Source organism: Rhinatrema bivittatum, chromosome 8 (assembly GCF_901001135.1).
Source record: "Rhinatrema bivittatum chromosome 8, aRhiBiv1.1, whole genome shotgun sequence".
Classification (NCBI taxonomy): domain Eukaryota; kingdom Metazoa; phylum Chordata; class Amphibia; order Gymnophiona; family Rhinatrematidae; genus Rhinatrema; species Rhinatrema bivittatum.
The window spans coordinates 270,973,726-270,999,150 of record NC_042622.1 but is presented as its reverse complement, the minus strand read 5'-3'; the positions used below and the strand labels follow the sequence as shown (position 1 = coordinate 270,999,150).

General features: G+C 49.5%; 1 protein-coding gene across 10 annotated transcripts in view; it reads left to right on the top strand.

Annotated features, from left to right (window-relative positions):
* LOC115096379 (scaffold attachment factor B2-like) overlaps positions 1 to 25,425 on the top strand; it is a 184,515-nt gene that overhangs the window by 125,103 nt on the left and 33,987 nt on the right. For all 10 annotated transcript variants that reach the window (XR_003858057.1, XR_003858056.1, XM_029610892.1 and 7 more), the window contains one exon: positions 8,181 to 8,327. Coding sequence is in view for 8 of the 10 variants with exons in the window: in XM_029610892.1 (XP_029466752.1) it covers positions 8,181 to 8,327 (147 nt within the window). In the remaining 2 variants the exon portion in view is untranslated. The remainder of the gene's footprint in view (positions 1 to 8,180; positions 8,328 to 25,425) is intronic.

Below are 25,425 nucleotides of genomic sequence, written 5' to 3'. Positions count from 1 at the left end.
TCCCATTTCCAGATGGAAACCCTTCGGGCAGTGATAACGGCGGTCCATCCCGGAGAATTTCTGGCCTCACTCGATCTGTCGGAGGCCTACCTGCACATACCGATCTGTCCCGAACATCAGAGGTTTCTCCGGTTCCACATCTTGGGCCAACACTTAAAGTTCTGGGCCCTGCCCTTCGGTCTCGCCATGGCACCACGCATGTTTACCAAGTTTGGTGGCGGCAGCACTTCGGCAGGACGATGTGCTGGTTCATCTGTACTTGGACAATTGGTTAATCCGGGCCAAGTTGGAGACCCTATGCCGCCAGGCGGTGGACCACATGCTTGCTCTTCTCTCGACCCTGGGATGGATTGTCAATTTTTCCAAGAGCAATCTCCGACCGACCCAGGTTTTGGAGTTCCTGGGGGGCTCGTTTTGATACCCGCGTCGGCAAGGTTTTCTGCCGGACTCGAGAGCTTTCAAGCTGATGGATCAGGTTCAGAGCTACCTATCCATGCCTCTGACCATGGCTTCCACGATCGACTTGGTCCCCTGGGCGTTTGCACATATGCGTCCTTTACAGAGAGCTTTGCTGACCCGTTCGCAGCCGGAATCGGAACAGTTTCAGATGCAGCTCCCGCTCTCCGACTCTACCATCAGCGACTTACAACGGTGGCTTTCTCTCAAGCACCACCTCTGTGGAATGTCCCTTCGGACCCCGCAGTGGATGGTAGTCACGACGGATGCTAGCCTCTCCAGTTGGGGAGCGGTTTGCCAGTCAGAGACCATGCAGGGGTACTGGTCCCCAACCCAGTCTCGCTGGCACATCTACTGCGTGGAGACTCGTGCGATTCGACTGGCACTCAAGGCATCTCTCCCACTGCTTCGGACGGTCCAGTTCCTCTCTGACAACTCTACCACTGTGGCATATATCAATTGCCAGGGGGGTACCAGGAGTCGCCTGGTGGCCCTCGAAGCAAGTCTGCTTCTCGCGTGGGCGGAGCAACACCTGGAGTGCCTTGCGGCTTCTCACATAGCAGGCAATGAGAATGTTCAAGCCGACTTCTTGAGTCGCCAACGTCTGGATCCCGGCGAGTGGGAATTGTCTGAAGCCATGGCCCTGATCATCAGCAGGTGGGGTCCTCTGCACCTGGACTTGATGGCAACTCTGAACAACGCCAAGGCTCCCCGGTTCTTCAGCCGCTGGCAAGAACACTGCTCAGAAGGGGTAGATGCTCTGGCCCTTCCGTGGCCACGCGACGTCCTTCTGTACATATTTCCTCTTTGGCCCCTCATAGGGAAAGTGCTCAGACGGATAGAGCTTCACAGCAGTCCGGTCATTCTTGTAGCTCCCGAGTGGCCTCGCAGGCCGTGGTTCGCGGACCTAGTCAACCTCGCGGTGGACGGTCCCCTTCACCTCGGCCATCTTCAATACCTCCTCCGCCAAGGTCCCGTATTTTTCGACCAGGCGGATCGTTTTGTCTTATGGCTTGGCTTTTGAACGGCAAAGGCTGAGGCGGATGGGATGTGCTGAGGATGTCATCTCCACTATTTTGCGGGCTTGCAAAACCTGTACTTCCCTCGCCTATCTCCGGGTTTGGAAGGTTTTCGAGCTGGTCTGCGAGGAAGCGGGTGTTACGGCACGTTTGGCTTCAGTCTCACTAGTCCTCTCGTTCCTCTAGCGTGGCCTCCCTAAAGGGGTCTCCTTCGGCTCGCTCCGTGTACAGGTTCTTGGCTTCCCTGGATCTAATGGAAGCATATCTACACAACAGAATCCACAAGGATCATCAGGGAATTCTCCGGTTCATGGTCCTCTGGAGACATTTTCAGTTCTGTGCCCTCCTGTTCGGTTTGTCGACAGCTCCCCGTACCTTCACCAAGGTGATGGTAGTGGCAGCAGCTTTCAGGCGGGAGGGAGTACTGGTTCATCCATACCTAGATGACTGGCTCATTTGAGTGAAATTGGAGGACCTCTGCAGGCTGCGCTCCCTCGGATGGGTCGTCAATCAGTCCAAGAACCATCTGCTTCCTTCCCAGGTCCTGGACTTCTTGGGAGCACGATTCGATACCCAAGTCAGCAAAGTCTTCCTCATGTAGGATGGATAACCAAGCTGATGTCACAAGTTCATCATCTCTTGACAGTGCCGATACCCAGGATCTGGGATTACTTGCAGATTCTTGGCTCTATGGCATCCACTGTGGAATTGGTTCCGTGGGCATTTGCTCATATGAGGCCTTTGCAGAGAGCTTTGCTTTCCCGCTGGGATCCGATATCTGAGGAGTTCCAGGTTCCTTTACCACTCAGTCCACCAGGTCCAGTCTTGGTAGCTTGTCCTCGACCACTTGAAGCGAGATGTGGACCTTGAGGTGCCTCAGTGGGTGATAGCAACCACAGACGTCAGCCTCTCCGGTTGGGGAGCAGTGGTCCATCAATCACCTGGGAATGAGAACGGTACACTTGGTGTTGCAGAAATTTCTTCCTTTCCTCCTTAATCGGGTGGTGCGTTTGTCCAACAAGGAGGAACCAAGAGTCATCCAGTAGTCTTAGAAGCGGCTAAACTAATGGCCTGGGCATGGACAGAACATCTAGCCCAGTTGGTGGTCTCTCTCATAGCGGGGACCAACAACGTGCAGGCGGATTTTCTAAGCCGTCAACGACTGGACCCCAGAGAATGGGAACTGTCTGTGGACGCCATGATGCTCTTTTCTCGCTGGTGGGGCACTCCTGATTTGGACTTGATGGTGACTCAGAATGCCAAGGTACCATGCTTCAGTCCTGGAAGGGTAGATGCCCTAGTACGTACTTGCCCCGCAATGTTCTACTCTTCGTGTTTCCTCCATGGCCTCTGGTAGGCAAAGTTCTGAGAAGAATAGAAGCTACTATGATGGTAATCATAGTAGCTCTGGAATGGCCTCTGATGCCATGGTTTGCGGACCTAGTCAATCTGGCTTTGTACAGTCCTCTGCACCTGAGTCATCTTCCAAACCTGTTGCGTCTAGGTCCTGTATTTTTTGACCAGGCGGATCACTTTTGTCTAGCAGCCTGGCTTATGAGATGAGGCAGTTGAGGAAGAAAGGTTATTCTGAGGATGTCATCATTACTTACAGGCGTGGAAGACCTCTACTTCCTAGAGTCTTGTCGCGAGCAAGGGGTCCTCCCTCATTAGTCCTTGGCACAGATTCTTGCATTTCAACAAAAGGGTCTCGGCAAGGGGTTATCTTTTAGTTCACTCTGGGTGCAAGTAACGGCTTTGGGATGTTTTGGAGGCAAGATTGAAGGTGCGGTTCTGGCAGCGCACCCTGATGTGGTGCGTTTTTTCTTTGAAGGGCAAAGCATTTGAATCCTCTGGTCCGTTCCATTTGTCCTTCGTGGAGTCTTAATCTAGTGCTCCGGGTGCTATGTGAACCTCCCTTTGAGCCCCTCAAGAAGGCCACCTTAAAGGATTTAACTCTCAAGACTTCTTGGTGGCTGTCTGCTCGGCCAGGAGGGTCTCTGAGATTCAAGCCCTATCCTGTAGGGAACCTTTTCTACGAATTTCTGAATCCAGTGTTTTGCTCAGAATGGTTCCATTCTTTCTTCCGAAGGTGGTTTCAGCCTTTCATTTAAATCAGTCAGTGGAACTTCGGCCTTTCCTGCTTTGGAGCGGGATGCTCCTCAAGCTAGAGAACTGAAGCATCTGGATGTCAGGAGGATTCTTTTGTGTTACCTTGATCACCAATGCCTTTCGGGTTTCGGATCATCTTTTTGTTCTGTGGAGTGGTGCTAAGAAAAAGGACATAAAGCATCTAAAGCTACCATTGCCAGTTGGTTGAAAGAGGCTATCACTTCTGCTTATGTTTGCTGCGGATGCCCTGTTCTGGACTGTTTAAAAGCTCATTCGATTTGGTCGCAAGCTGCTTCCTGGGCAGAGCCAGTTGGTATCACCGCAAGAAATATGCAGAGTGGCGACTTGGAAGTCGCTGAACACTTTTCCCCAGACACTGTTGTCCAGGTACTGGACGTCAACTGTTTTGGGAGCAGTGTCATTCCAGCGAGACTCTCCAGGTCCCATCCCAGTTAGGGAAGCTTTGGTACATCCCAGCAGTCTGGACTGATCCGGGTACATGCAGGGAAAGGAAAATTGGTTCTTACCTGCTAATTTTCGTTCCTATAGTACTACGAATCAGTCCAGATTCCCGACCATTGGGGGGGGGGGGGGGGGGTGTGCAGGTTTTCCTTGAAAGTCCGCTCGTTTTGTTTTCTATTCGCAGCAATTTCTCTCTGACTTCCTAGGTGCTGCAGAAGATTAGATTTCTTCTCGTATGTACATAGTTTGGTTTCTTTTTGTCCTTGCTTGATCTGCCCATTGTTTAAACTGGTTATTCTGCTTTGGTAATGTTAATACTGAAGAGACGCAGGTAGCACGCCAGATTGAGGGTGTGCTCTTCAAGTTTTACTATCTCCATCTGCTGGAAGGGAGGCAGAAACCAGCAGTCTGGACTGATCCGTGATACTATAGGAATGAAAATTAGCAGGTAAGAACCAATTTTCTTTATTTGCTTTTGAATCTTCCTTCATTGGCGCGAAGACTTTATGTTTTCTTGTTCATTACACCCAGTGACCAACACTCTACAAAGATATGAAAAATATTTTCATTTCTTAGCGTGTAGCCAGATGGATTCAGGACCAATGGGTTATGTGCTCCCCTGCTAACAGATGGAGACTGTCAGGTTTCAAAGCTGTCACCCTAGATATACCCCTGCAGTAACCTCAGCCATTCAGTATCTCTTCATCTCCTAGCAGATGTGGATTGTGTCTCCTATCGGGAACACAGTACTCATTAGATGAGGAAATTTTACCTTCAAATTTCTAATTTTAAAAATGAGGTCTCCCCCAGTTGAGAATTCCTGAGGTGATTTCTGAGATCCCTCAGAGATTTGCCTTGGTTCGGTAGCAGGTTCCTGGCTTGGACTTTGTTGCTGAAGCAACTGAAAGGCAGTGGGTGCAGAAAGCCCCGCACGGTGGTGATTGCCTAAGCCCTCTCCCCCCACAGCCGGAGACACTCTACTCAGCCGATAAGCACTGAGCCCAGGTAAGCAGAGGAGAAGAACTCTTACTCAGATCTGGAAGGGCTTCGGTTAGTCTTTCACTGGTCTCCTTGTTCGGCATGCTGTACAGACATCATTCCCGATCCCGATAGTGCAAAGGAAGGGGGGTTTCCATGCGGGTTGAGCAGTGCGCCCCCTCCCCGATAGGCTAGGCCCCGCTTCAGGCTTGGTGGGTACTCCACGTAGCGGGCTGCAGCGGCGCCATCTAGCAGGCGGTTTTGTTGCGGCGCCATTTTCCCCTGTTGTACGTCAGTACATGAGGTGCGGGCCAGCCCTTGTGTGCTTGGCATGCGCACTCTTGTGTGCATATCTACTCACATAACCTCTCGCACAACTACACACAACCAGCCGCTCAGATTTACACGCGCCAAGGCAGACCTGTGCACGCTCGAGAGGCACTATCCAGCTGAGCACACAAGCTACAGAGTATTATGGCCCTGGCAGCAAAGAAGCTCAAACGACACTCCCTTTGTGTTGCCTGCCATATTAGGGTTGTGCAGCCTGACCTGGAATCCTTCCTGTCAGCACTGTGAGGAAGCCCAGGGAGGAGGGCTGGACTCGCAGAACTTTTCCCAAGTCTGGCCCCTCCCAGTCGGAGAATGGATCACCCATGACCTTATCTAGCAGCACCCTGTACCTGAGAAATTCCAGGGCAGTGTCTCTCCTCCCCCCCCCCCCCACAAGCCTTTGTTCAGGTGCAGTCGGCTACTGCCCCTGCCCGGCCAGGACCCCAGCTGGGGAAGGCCTTGCCCTCTCAGCCCTATCAGAATACCTCGCCTCACTAAGGATATCCCTGACAGGGACTCGGATACCACAGACAAGTAAGGGATGCGGATTCAAATCATGCTTCAATTTTTCCACAGAGATGAATTACCGGCCCTGCTCTCCCAGACTCTGAAGACCCTGGGAGTTCCTGGCACGGCCCTTATGTCAGAACCAAGGAAGAATCCCATCCTGGTATCTCTACGGAAAGCCTCTTGCTATTTCCCAATGTTGGAAGCCATCCTGGAATTGATTGACCTGGAATGGGACACCCCGGAAGCCAGTTTTAAAGGTCGGCCCCTGAAGGCCTTATACACTCTGGACAGGTGGCCAAAGAACACCTGAGTTTCCCGAAAGTGGGCGCCCTGGTCTGCGCTGTCTCAACGTGAACTATCCAGGTGCAGAGAGGAGCGGCCTTGAAAGATAACGATAAGCGGTTGGAATCCATCCTTAAGCAGGTCTTCGACACGATAGCAATGACACTGAAGATTGCTTCCTGTTGTGCCCTGGTAGCTCATTCGTGTCTGCTTTTCTCTCGAGAGGCAGATAGTCTCTCTGGTATGCGCACCCCTGAGCTATAGACCCCCACCGCGTCCTTCCTACTGGATGCAAGCTCAGACACAGTATACAGCCTCAGTGGTGGCATCCAGAAGACTGCTATGGTGGCGAAATTGGGCAGCGGACGCAACTTCTAAGGCAAACCTCACAAAAATGCCCTTTAAGGGATCCCTCCTATTCGGTGGTAAATTGGAAAAACTAGCCAATAAGTGGGGTGAATCTTCAGTGCCTCTGTTACTGGAAAATAAGAAAAAGGTCGCAGCGCTCCTCTCCCATGAGGGTTCAGGCCAGGAGCTCCCAGCACTTCCTACCCTACAGAAACTCGTCATTTCAGACATCTCTGCCCTTAGGGAAAGTCTCAGTCCTTTCAGAACAGACAACCAAGAAGAGGAACAGGTTTGGGCTCAGGTTTGACCCGAAATTCCCAATGAAGTTTGGCCAACTCATCCATGGGATGAGGAGATAGGGAGCAGACTATCCCTCTTCTTTCAGCGGTGGGTTGAGATCACATCTGACAAATGGGTACTGGACATTATACAAGAAGGATACACTCTGGAATTTCGCAGCATCACTCTGGACATGTTCATGTCAGCTTGCCACTCCCAGCACAAAATACTGGCAGTGGAATCCACTTTGAATAAGGCTCCTTAGTCTGAGAGTTATAACCCTGGTACCTATACCCCAAATAAATATGGGGCATCATTCCATCTATTTCATCATAACCAAGGAGGAGGGGTCATTCCAACCCTCCAAACCATCTTGGATCTCAAGAGCGTCAGTTGCCATCTGCGGATAATTCACTTCCGCATAGAAACTTGGCTCCGTCATAATTGCAGTACAACCAGGAGGGTTCTTAACCTCCCTGGACCTCTCGGAGGCCTACCTTCATATCCCAATCTGTCAAGACCACCAGCGTTTCCTATGCTTTGCGGTACTGGGCCGCCATTACCACTTCTGGGCTCTGCCATTCTGCCTGGCAACCACCCCCAGAACATTCTCCAAAATTTATGGTGGTGGTTGCACTGAGGAAAGAAGGGATTCTGGTGCACTCTTAAGACGATTGGCTGATCCGGGCGAAGTCGTTGGAAGAGAACCTCCAGGTGACCAGCAGGGTCAGGTCCCTCATACAAGAACTTGGTTGGGCGGGAGTAGCTTTTGTAAATCTCATTGGTCCTGAGTCCATTTGGCTACACTCCAGGAAATGGAGAAATTACTTAACCGATAATTTTGTTTTCCTTAGTGTAGACAGATGGACTCAGCATCCCGTCCACGGCTGGCCAGGAGAGGCGCCAAGGAATCGCCCATGAGGGTGAATCTCTATTCCATGTGGTTATGGGTAAGCCGTTGCCCTATCCCTAGTTCAGGGCATCTATAGTATTGCTGGGATTCAGTGCTTATGTTTGTTCAATTGCGGTCTCCAGTTGTTAATCAAGTTGTATTCAAATTTTAATCAAGTTCTTCAATAAGAGGTCACTGCAGGGGTGTATTTAGGGTGACAGCTTTGAAACCTGACTCTGTCTCTATATCTGCAAGCAGGGGACCACATAACCCATTGGTCCTGAGTCCATCTGTCTACACTAAGGAAAATAAAATTATCAGGTAAGTAATTTCTCCATTGAACTCTTAATTGTAAATTAGTAATTAATGAGATCTTATGAAAACAAGTTTGCGGTTGGTTTTATTCTCCTGCACAGAACAGGAAAAGCAATACCTATGGCATGCAATTCTGCTTACTGCCCAGGGCAGTTCAAATTTTGATGTAGGCTTGCACTAACCAGTATAATGTCTTGTAGACGGGATGACTTATATTGGCCTGAAGCAAAGAGGATGGCATTAGAAGATCGCTATCATTCAGAACTTGGTCGTCCGGATCGTTTTCATGATTTTGACCACAGAGACCGTGGGCGCTACCCAGATGATCATTCTTTGCATTTGGACAGGTTAGTGACAGCTGTGTTTTTCTTGCTGCTAAATTAGATACAGCTACTTTGCACAGGCAAATGATTAGGCAGTCACAAAACCAGCCAGAATAGGACAGTGTGCAGTGTGTTGGGTGTATATTTTTATCGTATTGCTTGCTTATGGTAACTTTTTGCACAAGTTTGTATGAAATCAAAGTAATTTGTAATAGTTTGGTTCTAATTTTTTATGAATTGCTTGTAACTTAACTTGCAGTGCTAAAAAGATTGCTTCTACAGAGTTTCATTGTAGGTGTCTAAAGCAGTTAAGATCTCAGAAATAAAATTTACAGTAATTTATATGAACAAAGCAACATTAATTTTTCTTCATCCAGTCAGAACAGTCTCTACTCATAGGTTCTTCATACTCCAGATCAGTCCAGACAGTGGGTTCTCCCCTTCACAGCAGATGGAGTCAGAACTTTGAAGGATGCTTCCTTATAAGGTAGTGCACCCTCTACTAATCCTCAGTATTCTCTTGACTCCAGCAGATGACAGTGGTGGCTTTCCTTCCCCACTGCGATGACTAGAAAGCTATTTTAGGAATTTTCTCTATTTTCCTCAGCTTTCCTTTCTTTTGGATGGATCAAGTCTAATTTAAAAAAAAAAAAAAAATCTTTGAATTTTGAATTTTCTGAGGGAATTATTTAGAGAGCTTTCCTGTAGCCTCCGCTCCTGTTTTAGTGGGAGCATTCTATAGCTTGCAGGCAGTACTATTTGCAGCTCTCCCCACCCCTCTCATCTCTGTTGGGGTAAGTTTGTTTTTATTTCCTTTTGACAGGTTATTTCCTCTCTTCCTCTCTCTGGGGTGTAAGTCAGTGGTGCCGACCTCTTCCCCTGTGGCTGCTACCCGATCCACTGCCCCTGAGACGCTGTTTTCCTCGGGGCAGCCGGTACAAAGAGGCGTTATTCCTCTGTGCCTCTATCTGTGGGTCGCTGAGGGATAGAGAGAGTAGGACTGAAGCGGAGGCTCTTACCTGCTTCTTACAGCCACGAACCTGGTGAGTGTGAGGAAGAATAGGCTGAAGTGGAGGTTTTTCCCGCTTCCTGAAGCTTTAAACCCTGCCTGTTTCTCGAGTTAAGAACAGCTGGTTCTCTCACGGCTCCGGGGATCCCCATGCCTCGTTCGTCCAGGTGCTGCGCTTGTGGTGAGCCCGGGTCGAGGCTCTCCTGTGAGGGGATTTGCACAGCATACCTCCCTGGTGGGGAGGGACCCTGTCAACCGCCGGGCCGCTCTGGTTCTCATCTTCTGCATGCCTTGATGCTCAGGGGCCGGCCCCGATCCCGCTGACCGCGGAAACGGCAGCCATTTTGTCTCCAGACTCTGCTGCTCCGGCGCTAACAGGAGAAGAGCAGGACGCTCCTTTTTCATCTCAGCCACCGGTTTTGACACCTGTTCCACCTCTGGAACCTTTTCCTCCGTCAGGGGAGCTTATCACTCTTCATCGGGGCCTCCTCAGTTTTCCACGGATTTTGTTCTCCTGCTTCACAATGCTTACCTGGCCAGAATGGGCCAGCACCAGGAATTTCTGGTGGGACGACCTCCTCCTAAGGTACCCAGAATGGCTGATTCCACTGAGGTCTTGGGAAGTGCCCAAGGGTCAGGGGTACCTCCGACCACCTCAAGCGTTCCGAGGGTCCGTTTGGTATACCCATCTGTGGGGGGGGTGTCTGTTCCTCAGCAGGACCTGGAGGAAGAACTAAAAGGCTGGGAGAGCGAGAGAGATGTTGATCAACAGTGGACCAATCTAAAAGGAGCAATTACCAAGGCAACTAATCTATGTTAGAAAAGTTAAGAAAAGCAAAAGAAAAGTCAAACCTATCTGGTTCTCAAAGGAGGTGGCTGACAAAATAAAGGCTAAAAGAACAGCGTTCAAGAAATATAAAAGATCCCAAAGGGAGGAGCACAAAGAAGAATATCTGGTACAACTGAGGGAGATGAAGAAATTAATCAAGACTGCAAAAAGTCAAGCGGAAGAGAGGATTGCCAAGGAGATAGAGGTGACAAAACATTTTTCAGATACATCAGTGAAAAAAGTTCAAAGTAGTATAGTGAAATTGAAAGGTGGAAAGGATCAATGTGTGGAGAGAGACGAAGAAATAGCAGAAATATTAAACGAATACTTCAGTTCTGTGTTCACTAGAGAGGACCCTTGTGAAGGACCATCGCTACTTAACAAGAAACTGGAGGGGAGTGGAGTAGATGTAACTCCATTTACAGTAGAAAATGTATGGGAAGAGCTGGAGAAACTGAAAGTGGACAAAGCCATGGGGCCTGATGAGGTTCATCCCAGGATACTGAGGGAGCTCAGAGATGAGCTGGAGGGTCCGCTATGTGACCTGTTCAATAGATCCCTAGAAACGGGAGTGGTGCCAAGTGATTGGAGAAGAACGGTGGTGGTCCCGCTTCACAAGAGTGGGAACAGAGAAGAGGCTGGTAACTACAGACCAGTTAGCCTCACTTTGGTGGTGGGAAAAGTAATGAAGTCACTGTTGAAAGAGAGAATAGTGAAATATCCACAGTCGGGAGAATTGCTGGACCACAGGCAGCATGGATTCACCAGGGAAACATCCTGTCAAACAAATCTGATTGACTTTTTTGACTGGGTAACCAAGGAATTGGATCAAGGAAGAGCACTCTGTCATCTACTTGGGTTTCTGCAAAGCTTTTGATACAGTCCCGCACAGGAGACTGGTGAATAAAATGAGAAGCTTAGGAGTGAGTGCCGAGGTGGTGGCCTGGATTGCAAACTGGTTGGACAGAAGACAATGTGCGATGGTAAATGGAACTCTCTCTGAAGAGAGCGGTTTTAAGCTGTGTACCACAAGGATCGGTGTTGGGGACCGGTCCTGTTCAATATCTTTGTGAGCGACATTGCGGACGGGATAGAAGGTAAGATTTGTCTTTTTGCGGATGACACTAAGATCTGCAACAGAGTGGACACACCGGAAGGAGTGGAGAGAATGAGACTGGATTTAAGGAAGCTGGAAGAGTGGTCGACGATATGGCAGCTGAGATTCAATGCCAAGAAGTGCAGTCTTGCATATGGGGAGTGGAAATCCGAATGAACTGTATTCGATATTGGGGGGGGGGGGGGGAGAGAAGGCTGTGCACGGAGCAGGAGAGAGACCTTGGAGTGATAGTGTCTAATGATCTGAAGTCGGCGAAAAAATGTGACAAGGCGGTAGCTAAAGCCAGAAGAATGCTGGGCTGCATAGAGAGGAATATCGAGTAAGAAAACTGAAGTGATTATCCCCTTGTACAGGTCCTTGGTGAGGCCTCACCTGGAGTACTGTGTTCAGTTCTGGAGACTGTATCTCCAAAGAGACAGAGACAAGATGGACGCAGTCCAGAGAAGGTCGACCAGAAAGGTGGATGGTCTTCATCAAATGACTTATGAGGAGAGATTGAAGAATCTAAATATGTACACCCTGGAGGAAAGGAGGAGCAGAGGTGATATGACCCTTAATGATTCACTTCCATCAAATGCAGCAACACTGAGCATCTTCTATTAAACTGAAACAGACAATACCAACCAATCACTACAATGTTTTACTTCTTGTTAAACTTTTTATCTCTCCTCTAACTCTAATCCCAGTTAGAATAACCCCTGTTTTATTGTAACTTTTTCTTCTACGCACTTGTTATACTTTTGTAATGTATACTCTTACGTTTTAGCTATGTACGTTATAATGTATTGCTCACCCCCTTGTTTTATGTAAACCGACATGATACGAACTGCCGTGAATGCCGGTATAGAAAAACACAAATAAATAAAAATAAATAAAAATAAATGATACAGACTGTCAGATACTTGAAAGGTTTTAATGATCCAAAGATGACAAACCTTTTCCGTCGGGGGGAAAAAAATCAGCAGAACCAGGGGTCACGATTTGAAACTCCAGGGAGGAAGACTCAGAACCAATGTCAGGAAGTATCTCTTCACGGAGAGGGTGGTGGATGCCTGGAATGCCCTTCCAGAGGAAGTGGTGAAGACCAGAACTATGAAGGACTTCAAAGGGGCGTGGGATAAACACTGTGGATCCATAAAGTCTAGAGGACGTGAATGAAGAGTGGGTGGCTCGCGGGAATGACGGCTACTGCCTGGAGATAATACTCTTATTCAATAAACATACACACGGCTAATGCGACGCCAGCATTACTCTAAGCTTCAACGGCAAGAGGAAATGTGGAAAAAAGAATTTGCATTCACAAAAAAGCAGGGAGTAGCTTGCTTGTTACGGTGGTTACTACCCCAAACCAAATAAGCCTGATAATTCACTTTCAATACATATCCAGCATAACTCTACTTCAACGGCAGGGGGAGTGAAGAAAAGTGGATCTATATACAGACAACCAACAAGGACTGAATTACATAGTCTGGGTAAGCAGATAGGCATGGGTATAGCTTGCTTATTGTGGCGGTTACTACCCCGACTAAGCTAGATATTCACTTATATGCAGTTCCAGTACTGCTCTCTGCGTTAATGGTGGGGGTGGAAGGGAAATAGAACCAAAAGGTTACTAAGAGCCAAGACTAATGTATGAGGGGGGAGAAAAAGTGCAAAGCTTGCTGGGCAGACTGGATGGGCCATTTGGTCGTCTTCTGCCGTCATTTCTATGTTTCTATGTAACCTTCAACTACGGCTCAATTGGAAGGGGATGATCCTAGAGTCCTGCGGATCTTCCAGAGGGATGAGCTGGACCCCCTCATTTCACATATCCTACAGGAATTGGACATTGAGGCTCCTCAGGACCCACCTGAGCCTAATCCACCAGCAAAGAAAGGGGACCCCCTTCTGGCTGGTCTGTATAGGTCTTTCCTTCCCATCCCACGTTCCTTCAACTGTTATCCAGGTAATGGGATTCTCCGGAGACCTCCCTCAAGGTCAGCAGAGCCATGGATAAGCTATGTCCTTTCCCGGATGATTTCCTGGAACTTCTTAAGGCTCCCAAAGTAGATTCTGCAGTTTCAGCGGTGACGAAAAGAACTACCATTCCAGTAACGGGTGGTGCAGCCTTTCAAGATCGAAAGCTGGAAGTTTATCTTAAGAGAGTTTTCGAGGTGTCCGCCCTGGGGGTCCGGGCGGCCATTTGTAGTTCCTTCGCTCAGCGTGCAGGCCTTCGCTGGCTTCAACAGCTGCTCAGTTCCCAGGAGTTGCCTCCTGAGGAAGCACTTCAGGCAGACTATCTGGAGGCCATCATAGCATATGGGGCAGATGCTCTATATGACATTCTGAGAGTACTGGCCAGATCTATGGTTTCTGCAGTCTCGGCTAGACGTCTCCTCTGGCTTCGCAACTGGTCAGCGGATTCTTCCAAGTCGCAGCTGGGATCCCCTACCCTTCAAGGGCAAGCTACTATTTGGGGAGGGTTTGGACCAGATAATCAAGTCCCTCGGAGAGAATAAGGTACACAAACTGCCAGAGGATCGCCCTTGCTCTTCTAGGTCGTTTAAAGCCGATTCAGGAATCAAGGTCATTTCCGTCAGGCAAGGACTGCAGATCTTCGTCAGCCGTCCTCTCTATCTCAATCCTGGACTCAGTCCTTTCGTGCCTGAAGACAGCCCCACTCTGGTCCAGCAGAGGGAACGTCCTCCAAGTCTTCACAATGAAGCTATGCCGGCCCGATCCCCAGGATAGGGGGACGTCTCTCCCTTTTCTACGAGGTCAACATCACGTCAGATCAGTGGGTCCTGGATATTCTAAGACACGACTATGCGTTAGAATTTGCTCGGCCACTAAGGTTCCTCTTCTCTCCATGTGGTCCAGTCCAGAAACAACTCATAGTCCGGCAGACACTCAACAGGCTTCTGGCTCTCAGAGGGATTCGTCTGGTCCCCTCCCCTGGAAGTAGGCCAGGGACATTATTCGGTATTCTTCGTAGTCCCCAAGAAGGAAGGTTGCTTCCGCCCGATCTTGGATCTCAAGATGGTCAACAGGACCCTCAATTTCACACTTTCGGATGGAAACCTTGCGCTCCGTGATAGCGGCGGTACACTTCAGAGAATTTTTGGCCTCCCTGGAACTGATGGAAGCTTATCTACACATTCCCATCCTCCAAGCGCATCAGCGTTTTCTGCGATTCAAGATTCTGGGACAGCATTTCCAGTTCCAGGCTCTACCCTTTGGTCTTGCGACCTCCCCTCGAACCTTCATGAAGATGATGATAGTAAAGCTGCTGCTCTCCGAAGGGAGGGAGTCTTGGTCCACCCATACCTGGACGACTGGCTCATTCGGGCAAAGTCCTCAGCCCAGTGCCACCGGGCGGTCAACAAGGTGTTGACGCTTCTTCACTCCCTCGGGTGGTCAACTTCTCCAAGAGCAGCCTTTCTCCATCTGTCTCTGGACTTCCTGGGGGCACATTTTGACACAGCGCTGGGCAAGGTGTCTCTGCCCCCAGACAGGGCTCATACACTCATAGCTCAGATACAGCAATTCATCTGTCTCTCGCTTCCAACGGCATGGGATTACCTACAGGTCCTGGGATCCATGGCTTCCACCATCGATCTGGTCCCATGGGCATTTGCACTTATGCGTCCCTTACAGCATGCCTTGTTCTCCCGCTGGAAGCCGGTGTCGCGGGACTTCCAAGCCATCCTTCCTCTCCTGCAGGGAGCCAAGGACAGTCTCTCGTGGTGGTTCAACCTGTCTCATCTTCTCCAGGGTGTTCCTTTGGTCATCCCGAAATGAGTAATCGTCACGACAGACGCCAGTCTCTCTGGCTGGGGAGCGGTGTGTCAGATGAGTTCTGCGCAAGGAAAATGGATGCCGTCCCAAGCAACTTGGCCAATCAATTACTTGGAGACCAGAGCAGTGCATCTGGCATTGAAACACTTCCTACCTCTCGTCCATCGTCACGCAGTCCGAATACTCTCAGACAATGCGACCACTGTGGCCTACATCAATCGCCAAGGGGGCACGAGGAGCCGGCATGTCTCTCGGGAGACGGATAGATTGGTGGCGTGGGCAGAGACTCAACTCTCCCGCCTAGCAGCTTCCCACATCGCAGGCGTAGACAACGTTCAAGCCGACTTTCTCAGTCATCAACATCTAGATCCCGGAGAGTGGGAACTCTCTGAGGCGGTGAAGCTCCCATTCCACAGATGGGGGACCCCCTATCTGGACCTAATGGCAACTTACCGGAATGCTAAGGCAGCTTGGTTCTTCAGTCGTAGAAGAGAGTATGGAGCAGAGGGAGTGGATGCCTTAGTCCTCCCCTAGCCCCATCACATTCTCTTCTACGTGTTTCCCCCTTGGCCTCTGGTGGGCAAGGTGCTCTGGAGAATAGTCCCACCAGGGCCCGGTAATTCTGGTGGGGCTGGAATGGCCCCGTCATCCGTGGTTTGCAGACTTTATCAACCTCGCAGTGGACAGACCTCTTCGTCTGGGTCACCTTCTACACTTGCTGCATCAGGGTCCGGTATCTTTCGCCCAGGCCGATCGCTTCTGTCTTGCGGCCTGGCTTTTGAGAGGTGCTGGCTGAGATGGTGTGGATACCCAGAGGCCGTTATCTCAACTCTCCTCAAGGCTAGAAAGATGTCTACCTCCATCTCCTATATCAGGGTATGGAAAGTTTTTGAGAACTGGTGTGCCTCCATACATGTCACCATGGACCGCCTCGGTGGCTTTGGTCCTATCTTTTCTTCAACAGGGACTGGACAAGGGTCTGGCCTACAACTCGCTGAGAGTGCAAGTCTTTGCCCTAGGCTCTCTACTTCATCAACGAGAGGGGACTTCCCTTTCCTCTCACCCAGATATCATCTGATTCCTCGGGGGTGAAGCACGTAAAACCCCCGGTCCATGCTCTTCGTGAAGTCTCAATCCTGTTCTCCGAATTTTGGTCGGACCACCCTTTGAACCCATGCGTTCCGCGACACTCAAGGCTATCACTCTCAAGACTGTTTTGCTGGTAGCTATCTGTTCTGCCCGCAGAATCCCGGAGATTCAAGCACTCTCGTGTAGAGAGCCCTACCTTCGTTTTACGGATTTGGGAGTTTCCTTGCGCACTGTGCCTGCTTTTCTGCCCAACGTGGTTTCCGAGTTCCACTTGAATCAGACAGTAGAGCTTTTGTCTTTCTCAGCAGACGCATCGGCGGATCTACGCAAGCTAGATGTCAAGCGTATCCGAAGTCACTAATGATTTTCGCTTGTCGGATCATCTTTTTGTTCTCTCGCATGGTCCGAAGAAGGGAGCCAAGGCGTCAAACTACCATTGCTCACTGGCTGAAGAAGGCGATCTCGGTGGCCTACATTGGATCGGGTCGACAACCTCCGGCTGGTGTCAAGGCCCATTCTCTTCGAGCTCAGGCTGCTTCCTGAGCGGAGATGCAATCTGTCTCGTTCCAAGAGATTTGTCGAGCAGCAACTTGGAAATCATTACATACTGTTGCTCGTCATTATAGTCTACACATACAGTTGCCTACTGTTGGCTCCTTTGGTTCTAGGGTCATTCGAGCAGGGCTTTCCAGGGCCCACCCTATGTAGGGAAGCTTTGGTACATCCCACTGTCTGGGACTGATCCTGGTTCATACAGGGAAAAGAAAATTATTCCTTACCTGCTAATTTTCGTTCCTGTAGTACCAAGGATCAGTCCAGACCCCCTCCCTGACTGTTTATTGGGTTTGGGATTGCCTCTCTGCTCAAATTGTTATTCAGTGCCTTTTTTTTCTTTGGCTGGTTAATGGTTCATTCTGCAAGTTTGTTTGACACAACAATGTGCAATGGGCACAAAACTATTTGTTACTTAATTCTATTCTTCTTGATCCATCCTGGTTTTCCTCTTTGCTTTGATATACTCCATACTGAGGATTAGTAGAGGGTGCACTACCTTATAAGGAAGCACCTTCAAAGTTCTGACTCCATCTGCTGGATAGGGAGATAACCCACCTTCTGGACTGATCCTTGGTATTACAGGAACGAAAATTAGCAGGTAAGTAATAATTTTCTTTTTTAATCCCTAACAGCAGATAGAGACTATGCTACTTAAGATAGCATACCACCTGCTGTCCCTCACCATTTCTCTGTTTCCAGGAGATGGTAGAGGTGCAAAACCTGCAGACAGAAATTACTCCCAGAGGTGCTAGCCTCTTTGTGGGGCCATCCCCCCCCCCCCCCCCCCCCCCAGTTTGAGTAGGGGCAAGAAAGGGGTCTGTGACCCCTGAATGTTGCAGTGCCCAGATTAAGTGGGGAGATTCTGATAGCCTGTGGTCTAGCTTCCTCCTCTCTGGTCTGCTAAAAGTGCCCTGAACACACTACAGGAAAGTACAAAATTTCATTTTTCTCCTCTGACAAGCAGTATGGTAATCCTCACAGATGGTGCAGGCACGGAAAACTTTTAAAGTTTGTAGAAGCTTTGACTAGCACACTGAGTATGCTCAGCATGCCACTATCTGCGCGTCCACGTGAGGTCCTCCTTCAGTTTTTTTCTGTGGTGCAGTTGCCTTGTGGTTTTTCGAGCTCTGCTTAATCTTCTTTCTTGTTTGTTTGTTTTTTTTGTTTTTGTTTTTTTTTTGGATGTTTAAACAATTTTTATTGGGTTATACAATAACAGTACAGATCACAACACCTGGAAGTGAGAGGAACTCTGATCTCACCCCAGAACAGTATCACCAATAAAAAAAACCTCTACAGCATCCCCCCCACCCAAACCAACCCCCCCCCCCCCTTTTTCGTATAGAAGTGAGTAAAACCTTAGGTACTATGAAATAGTCCCCCTCTCCCTAGGCAAGGCCATCCCTTACAGAAATAGAAACAGAAATGAAAATTAATCATTGACAACAAGACTGCGAGCACGGGGGGTCAACGGCTGCCAGATCCTCAGAAATCGCCTGCGGCGCTGGGGTGTCATGCGAGCCTCCAGGCTCTCCATGGTCATCATGAAGTGCAAACTGTTCTGCCAAGACCAAAAGGAAGGGGACTCAGCAGACCGCCACGTCGAGAGAATAATCTTCTTTCCCACCAAACAGGCCTTGGAGAGAAGCAAACGCGAGCCAGGGTCCCGAATCCGAATTGGGGAGATGCAGCCAAAAAGTAGCCACAACGGAGCAATAGGGAAAACAACATCCAGCAGGTCCGCTAGATAATTTGCCACTCTATGCCAAAATCGTCGAACCAGGCCGCAAGCCCAAAACATATGCGAAAGTGTACCCCTGTTATGACCACACTTAAGACAAGCCGCCGTAGGGGCTATAGCAAAATGCCTGCATTCCAACGTCTGGTCCCCCTTCTCCGGTCAGTGTCTCCCCTTGATGCGGTAGGTAAAAATGTTTCTCCCTTTGCGGTCTATTCCTGGCGTCCCACTTCTTGTTGGCCACCAGTTATCAACCACACGCCGGCTATTTTTCATGGCATCTGCTTCCGTCTGTGCTCCCAGTGCCCATGGACCATGTCCATCAGATATCCGCATGAAGTTTGCATCCTCTGCCTGGGGTCATCTCATGATAGGGATGTGAATCGGATCCGATATCGGATCCGATTCTGGTTCCGATTCACATCTCTATAGATGTGAATCGGATCCGATATCGGATGTGAATCGGATCCGATTCACATCCCTATCATGATGTCCAAGGGTGTCAGCTGTGTGATCAGATGACAACCCCCCCCCTTGCTAGGGCCATTGGGCTCGGCCCAATAAAATGGGGAAACATTTTGGTTCCAAAAAGTCTGCTTCATCTATGCCTGCGTCAGTCTGACACCCAGGGGTCGAGGGGAACCGCTTGATATGCTATCCGTCTCTACACTCCCGGTGGCGGCATCCAGGCACGGAGGAGACTGTCACTGGCCCTCCATGGTCTTGCAGCTTTCAAGAACGTCAGGATCCTTAGCTGCCTCGGCACCAGGGAAAGACTGGGCCGAACGCCGTGGGAGATCTGGGACACCAGTCAGCGCCTGTTCCGGTACAGTACCGATGGCTGCTATACTGCCACTAAAATGACCCTTTTGTACGGAGGCCCCATCCCCCAGGAGTCCCAGGTATTCCCCACTGGTATCTGTGCCGGGGACCTGAGGAGGCATTAGTTATGCCTCATTCCCCCCTCCCTCAGTCCTATCCTCACCAGACTTTCAGGAGGAGTTGGACCGCAGAGTGCAGAGTTCCGAGCCCTCTGGAGCGTTGAGCTGGCACCATCGATCTTGGCACTCCTGCTCGAACATCTGGATGTCTTGGCACCCTTCCCATGCAGCCGGTGCCCGAGGGACCTTGGCTTCCCCAGCAGCCACCAATGCCCCCCTCAGGAGCTATCCCCATCATTGGGTCCTCCGAGGAGGAAGGCGTGCCAGCACCGTAGTCCCCAGGCATCTCACTGAGCCTTTGCCCGGACTCTCCGGCCTCCCGTGGCCTCCAGTACCCCCGTTGCTACCAAGACCGTCTATTCCCTCTGTGCCCTTGAGACCCTCAGAGCCCAGGTCTAGGGATTTACACAGGCCTCACCCATGTAGATCCCGCAACGGCCTCAGTGAGGAAGGAGGTCCTGAAATCTGACTACCCCTTGTTGGAGCCTTTGCCACTGGAGGAAAGGCGGTGATCTCCTCAGTAGGTCCTCTCCTTTGCGGTTTTTGTCAGGACCGTTGCCGACGCTATCCCCTTCCAGCTTCTCACGGAGGAGGATGCATGGCATAAAATGTTGGAGGTCCTTCAACTTGTTAAGTTGCACCTTCGGTTCCCCAGTTCATTTAGAGGATAGTTTACAGAATTTCTTTATTCTTTGTTTTCCTCTAATTCTTTCCTTGGATGGATCATAGTTATAAAGTTAAAAAAAAAAAAAGCGCCTGTGTTTCAGCTTCTCTGGAGACTTGCAGGCAGAACTTTGTTTTCAGTGACAGATCTGTCTTGTACATTCTGTCTTATGTTGTTCTGTTGTTTTTGGGGTAAGTGTTTACTTATTTCTTACAGCCAGTATTTCAGCTGCCTTAGGGGTGAATGTTGGTCCAACCTCTCCCCCCACGACCCCCTGCTGCCCTGAGATGCCGTTTATTCCTCGGGGCAGCCTAACAGTTGCAGAGACGTGCCATTCCTCTGACTGAACGGGAGAGCGGGTCGTTTCTGACAGGTAGCAGCGCTGAATTTTTTGTTCCTGTGAAGAGCTGGGGGGAGGGGTGGTCCAGTCCCTTCCCCGTGGATATCCCTGAGAAGCCTTATACCTCAGGGGTCTCATCAGAGAAGTAAAATCCCTCTCACTTTAGGCTGTCTGGAGGGGAAAAGGAAAAAGAGGAAAGGTTTTCACTTTTTATTAATCAGTACCCTGTACAAGGACAAGCAGCTTTAGGGGGAAGGAGCGGAGAGCAGTTCTCTCTCTCCCACTCGCTGCAGCCAGGCACAGAAGGACTTTTCCGTTCCCACGGCAACTCCTCTCTCCCGATGCCTCGACTGCCATTTTGTATCCACATGTGGAGAGCCAGCCTGCTGCACCTGTTTCTTTGCCAGATGGGGGAAGGGAATTCTCATTTTCCTACTGATGTTGCACTTTTATTACACCTAATTTAAGCCCTGTGCAACCCGCTGACCTAGAGCCTGCCTCTCCTCCCGATGCGGCCCCTTCCCCCGGGGGGGACCTTAAAGAGACAGTAGGTGGCCAATGTAACCCCAATATTTAAAAAAGGCTCCAGGGGCGATCCGGGTAACTATAGACCAGTGAGCCTGACTTCAGTGCCGGGAAAAATAGTGGAAACTATTCTCAAGATCAAAATCGTAGAGCATATAGAAAGACATGATTTAATGGGACACAGTCAACATGGATTTACCCAAGGGAAGTCTTGCCTAACAAATCTGCTTCATTTTTTTGAAGGGGTTAATAAACATGTGGATAAAGGTGAACCAGTAGATGTAGTGTATTTGGATTTTCAGAAAGCGTTTGACAAAGTCCCTCATGAGAGGCTTCTACTAAAACTAAAAAGTCATGGGATAGGAGGTGATGTCCTTTCGTGGATTACAAACTGGTTAAAAGACAGGAAACAGAGAGTAGGATTAAATGGTCAATTTTCTCAGTGGAAAAGGGTAAACAGTGGAGTGCCTCAGGGATCTGTACTTGGACCGGTGCTTTTCAATATATATATAAATGATCTGGAAAGGAATACGACGAGTGAGGTTATCAAATTTGCGGATGATACAAAATTATTCAGAGTAGTTAAATCACAAGCAGACTGTGATACATTACAGGAGGACCTTGCAAGACTGGAAGATTGGTCATCCAAATGGCAGATGAAATTTAATGTGGACAAGTGTAAGGTGTTGCATATAGGGAAAAATAACCTTTGCTGTAGTTACATGATGTTAGGTTCCATATTAGGAGCTACCACCCAGGAAAAAGATCTAGGCATCATAGAGGATAATACTTTAAAATCGTCAGCTCAGTGTGCTGCAGCAGTCAAAAAAGCAAATAGAATGTTAGGAATTATTAGGAAGGGAATGGTGAATAAAACGGAAAATGTCATAATGCCTCTGTATCGCTCCATGGTGAGACCGCACCTTGAATACTGTGTACAATTCTGGTTGCCGCATCTCAAAAAAGATATAGTTGCGATGGAGAAGGTACAGAGAAGGGCAAGCAAAATGATAAAGGGGATGGAACAGCTTCCCTATGAGGAAAGGCTGAAGAGGTTAGGGCTGTTCAGCTTGGAGAAGAGATGGCTGAGGGGGGATATGATAGAGGTCTTTAAGATCATGAGTCTTGAACGAGTAGATGTGACTCTGTTATTTACACTTTCGAATAATAGGACTAGGGGGCATTCCATGAAGTTAGCAAGTAACACATTTAAGACTAATCGGAGACTAATCTAGCTATATATCAATTTTATGTAGTTTTAAATCTAATTTTATTTTGTTTGGTTTCTTTTCATACGTTGTAAACCGTTTTGACAATCTATTTTTAAAAACGGTATATAAATACTTTTAAATAAAAAGTGGTGGACCAAGAGGTTCCGCAGTGGGTGATCATTACGACAGATGCCAGCCTCGCCGGCTGTGGGGGCTGTGTGCAGACGCAAATCGCAGGGGCAGTGGACGCCAGTTCAGTCGGCGTGGCTCATCTGGAGACACGAGCGGTTCGTCTGGATGGTCAAATGCGACTCCTGCACAGGGGGCACTGGATGCTTTGGCCCTGACAATGCAGGCACTCCAGTCTCTGGGTTTTGGCAACTACCTGAAAACTCATCTCTGCCCATCTCCCCAGCTGGACTTCATAGTAGCCAGGCTGGACACAGCTCAGGCAAAAGCATTCTTGCCCCGTGATCAGGCCCTTGCCCTATCTTCATTGGCAACCTTCATGCGCAGCAGTTGGAATGTAAGTGCCCACCTTCAGTTTTCGCTTGTTGGGCCACATGGCAGCCTCAGTCTGTTCCCCCATTAGCCCGCCTTTGCATGCGCAGAGCGCAATGGATATTGTGGTCACAATGGCAGCAAGCATCCCGGGACCTCGAGGCCCATATCTCCATTACACAATCTCTGAAGATCTCTGTCCTGGTGGGAGAATCTCTCCAATCTAGAGCAGTGGCTTCCCTTCCAGGCTACCCCACCTCAAGTGGTACTTACCACCAATGCCTTTCCTCAGGGCTGGGGAGCCCATGTAGACTGCCTCCATACGCAGGACCACTCAGGAAGCTCTCTTCCAGGTTAACATTTTAGAACTTCGAGCGATTCATTACGCTCTCTAGGCATTCCGAGACCAGTTGACCCATAAGGCAGTCCTGGTACGGATGGGCAATCAAGTCGCGATGTGGTATATCAACAAGCAAGGAGGCACAGGGTCATTCCTCCTCTTGTTAGAGATGGTATAGATCTGGTCCTGGGCTCTTGTCATAGGGGATGTGGCGATCCTGCCCGGGAGATTGAATGTACTGGCAGACCACCTAAGCCGCTCTCTTCAGCTGCACAAGTGGTCTCTGAATCTGGATGTGGCGGCCCGGATTTTCCCCCGGTGGGGAACCCCAGATGACCTCTTCGCCTCCCCATACAACTGCAAAGTGAGCAATTTTTGCTCCCTTGTCGCATGGGACAGCCATCCAGCCTCCACCTTCACTGGGGCACAGGTCTGTATGCGAAAACTCTTCTGCTCCTCCTGAAGACGCTCCTGAAGCTTCAACATGACCCAAAGACCATGATCCTCATGGTGCCCTACTGGCCCAGGCAGGTCTGTTCCCTCTCCTTCAGGACCTGTCGATCAAGGATCACATCAGACTGGGGACCACACCTGACCCAATAACTCAGAATCAGGGCACCCTGTGCCATTCAGACCGCTGGGCGTTAGCATTGACAGCTTGAATGTTGAGCCACCTAGTCCTTCAGTCCCTGGACCTCTTGGAAAATATCTATGTGCTGGTGGCTTCTAGAAGCCTTCCACCAGGAAGTCTTACAGGTTAATTAGAAGAGGTTCTGTCTGGTGTGAGGGGCATGGCTTATCCATTCACATGCCCCCCTTCCCAGGTTCTTGGATTATTTGTGGCACCTTTCCAAGTCTGGGCTTAAAACCATCTCGGTCAGGGTTCATCTCGGCGGTTAGTGTGTACCATCGAGGTGTCGCTGGCACACCCATATCTGTTCAACCCATAGGTCGCTTTGACGGAGTCTGCTTCAGCTGAGGCCCCCTCTTTGGCCTCCTGTTGTGTCCTGGGACCTCAACATCATACTGGTGCAGCTAATGCGTTCTCCTTTTGAATCCTTACACTCCTGCAACCTGAAGTTCCTCACCTGGAAAGTCATATTCCTAGTGGTAATCACTTCAGCTCGTAGAGTTAGCTTCAGGCCTTAGTTACATACCCGCCATACATGAAATTCTTTCACGATCGTGTGGTCCTGCGTATGCATCCCAAGTTTCTGCCTAAGGTTGAGACTGACTTTCACTTCAATCAGTCCATTGTTTTGCCCACCTTCTTTCCGAGGCCTCATTCCCATCCAGGGGAATGGGCTCGTCGTACTTTGGATTGCAAGAGGGCTTTGGCTTTCTGTTTGGAATGCACAGCAGGTTCGTCAATCCACTCAGCTTTATTTCTTTTGATGACAATAGATTAGGAGTTGGGCAAAGACACTCTAATTGGCTAGCGGACTGTATCGCTTTCCCTGTACGTACCAAGATCAGTCCAGACTGCTGGGTTATGCCTCCCCTCCAGCAGATGGAGTCAGAGAGAAAACTGAAAAGCCACCCCCTAGATATACCGGTGTGCCACCTGCGGGCCTTCAGTATTTTCTCTGACTCTAGCAGATTGGAGGCCACATCAAAGCTCACTATGTGAGGGCCATGGCGACATCAGTAGCCCACCTGCGGGCGGTTCCATCATCACAATTTGCTGGGCAGCAACATGGGGTTCCCTGCACACGTTCGGTGCTTACTACTGCTTGGACAAGGATGGCCTACAAGATAAGACAGTGCTTTCGACCAATCTGTCCTACGCAATCTCTTCCAGGCTTAAATCCAACTCTTCCTACCTCAGGCCCCTTGGTTGGAACCAGGCTGTCTCCCTACTGACCAACAGCACCACAGTTGGCACCTTGTTTGGTACCTGTTAGTCTTTGTTGCTGGGAGCAGCTTGCAGCGTGGTATTCACCCATCTGGGAGGACTACCATCCTGCTTGTCCTAGTGTAACAGATGTTCTCCTAGGAGAGCAGGATGTTAGTCCTCAAGAAACCTGCCTGCTGCCCCGCGGAATTGGGTTAACCTGCTTTTTTTTTTTTTTTTTTCTCGCTCATATTTTTTCTCTTATGAGACTAAAGGGGGACCTCGTGTGGATGTGCAGATAGTGGCAAGCTGGGCATGGTCAGTGTGCCACTCAAAGGTTCTAGAAACTTTGAGAAGTTTTCCATGCCGGGCTGCATCTGTCACCCATCTGTGAGGACTAGCATTCTGCTGTCCTAGGAGAACACTCATGTTATTGTTCTATGTAAAGCCTGTTGCGATATTGTGTTCAAATGTAAACCGATGGGATGTTCCTAATGACCGTCGGTATAACAAAATACTAAATAAATAACACCTGTTACAGGTAAGTAACTGTGCTACTTCTGTGCTACTTGAAAAAGGGGGGAAAAAAGCAGAGCCAGTGTTTCCCAGTGGGGAGCTGTGGTACAAGGGGAAATAGGTATTGAATAATCAG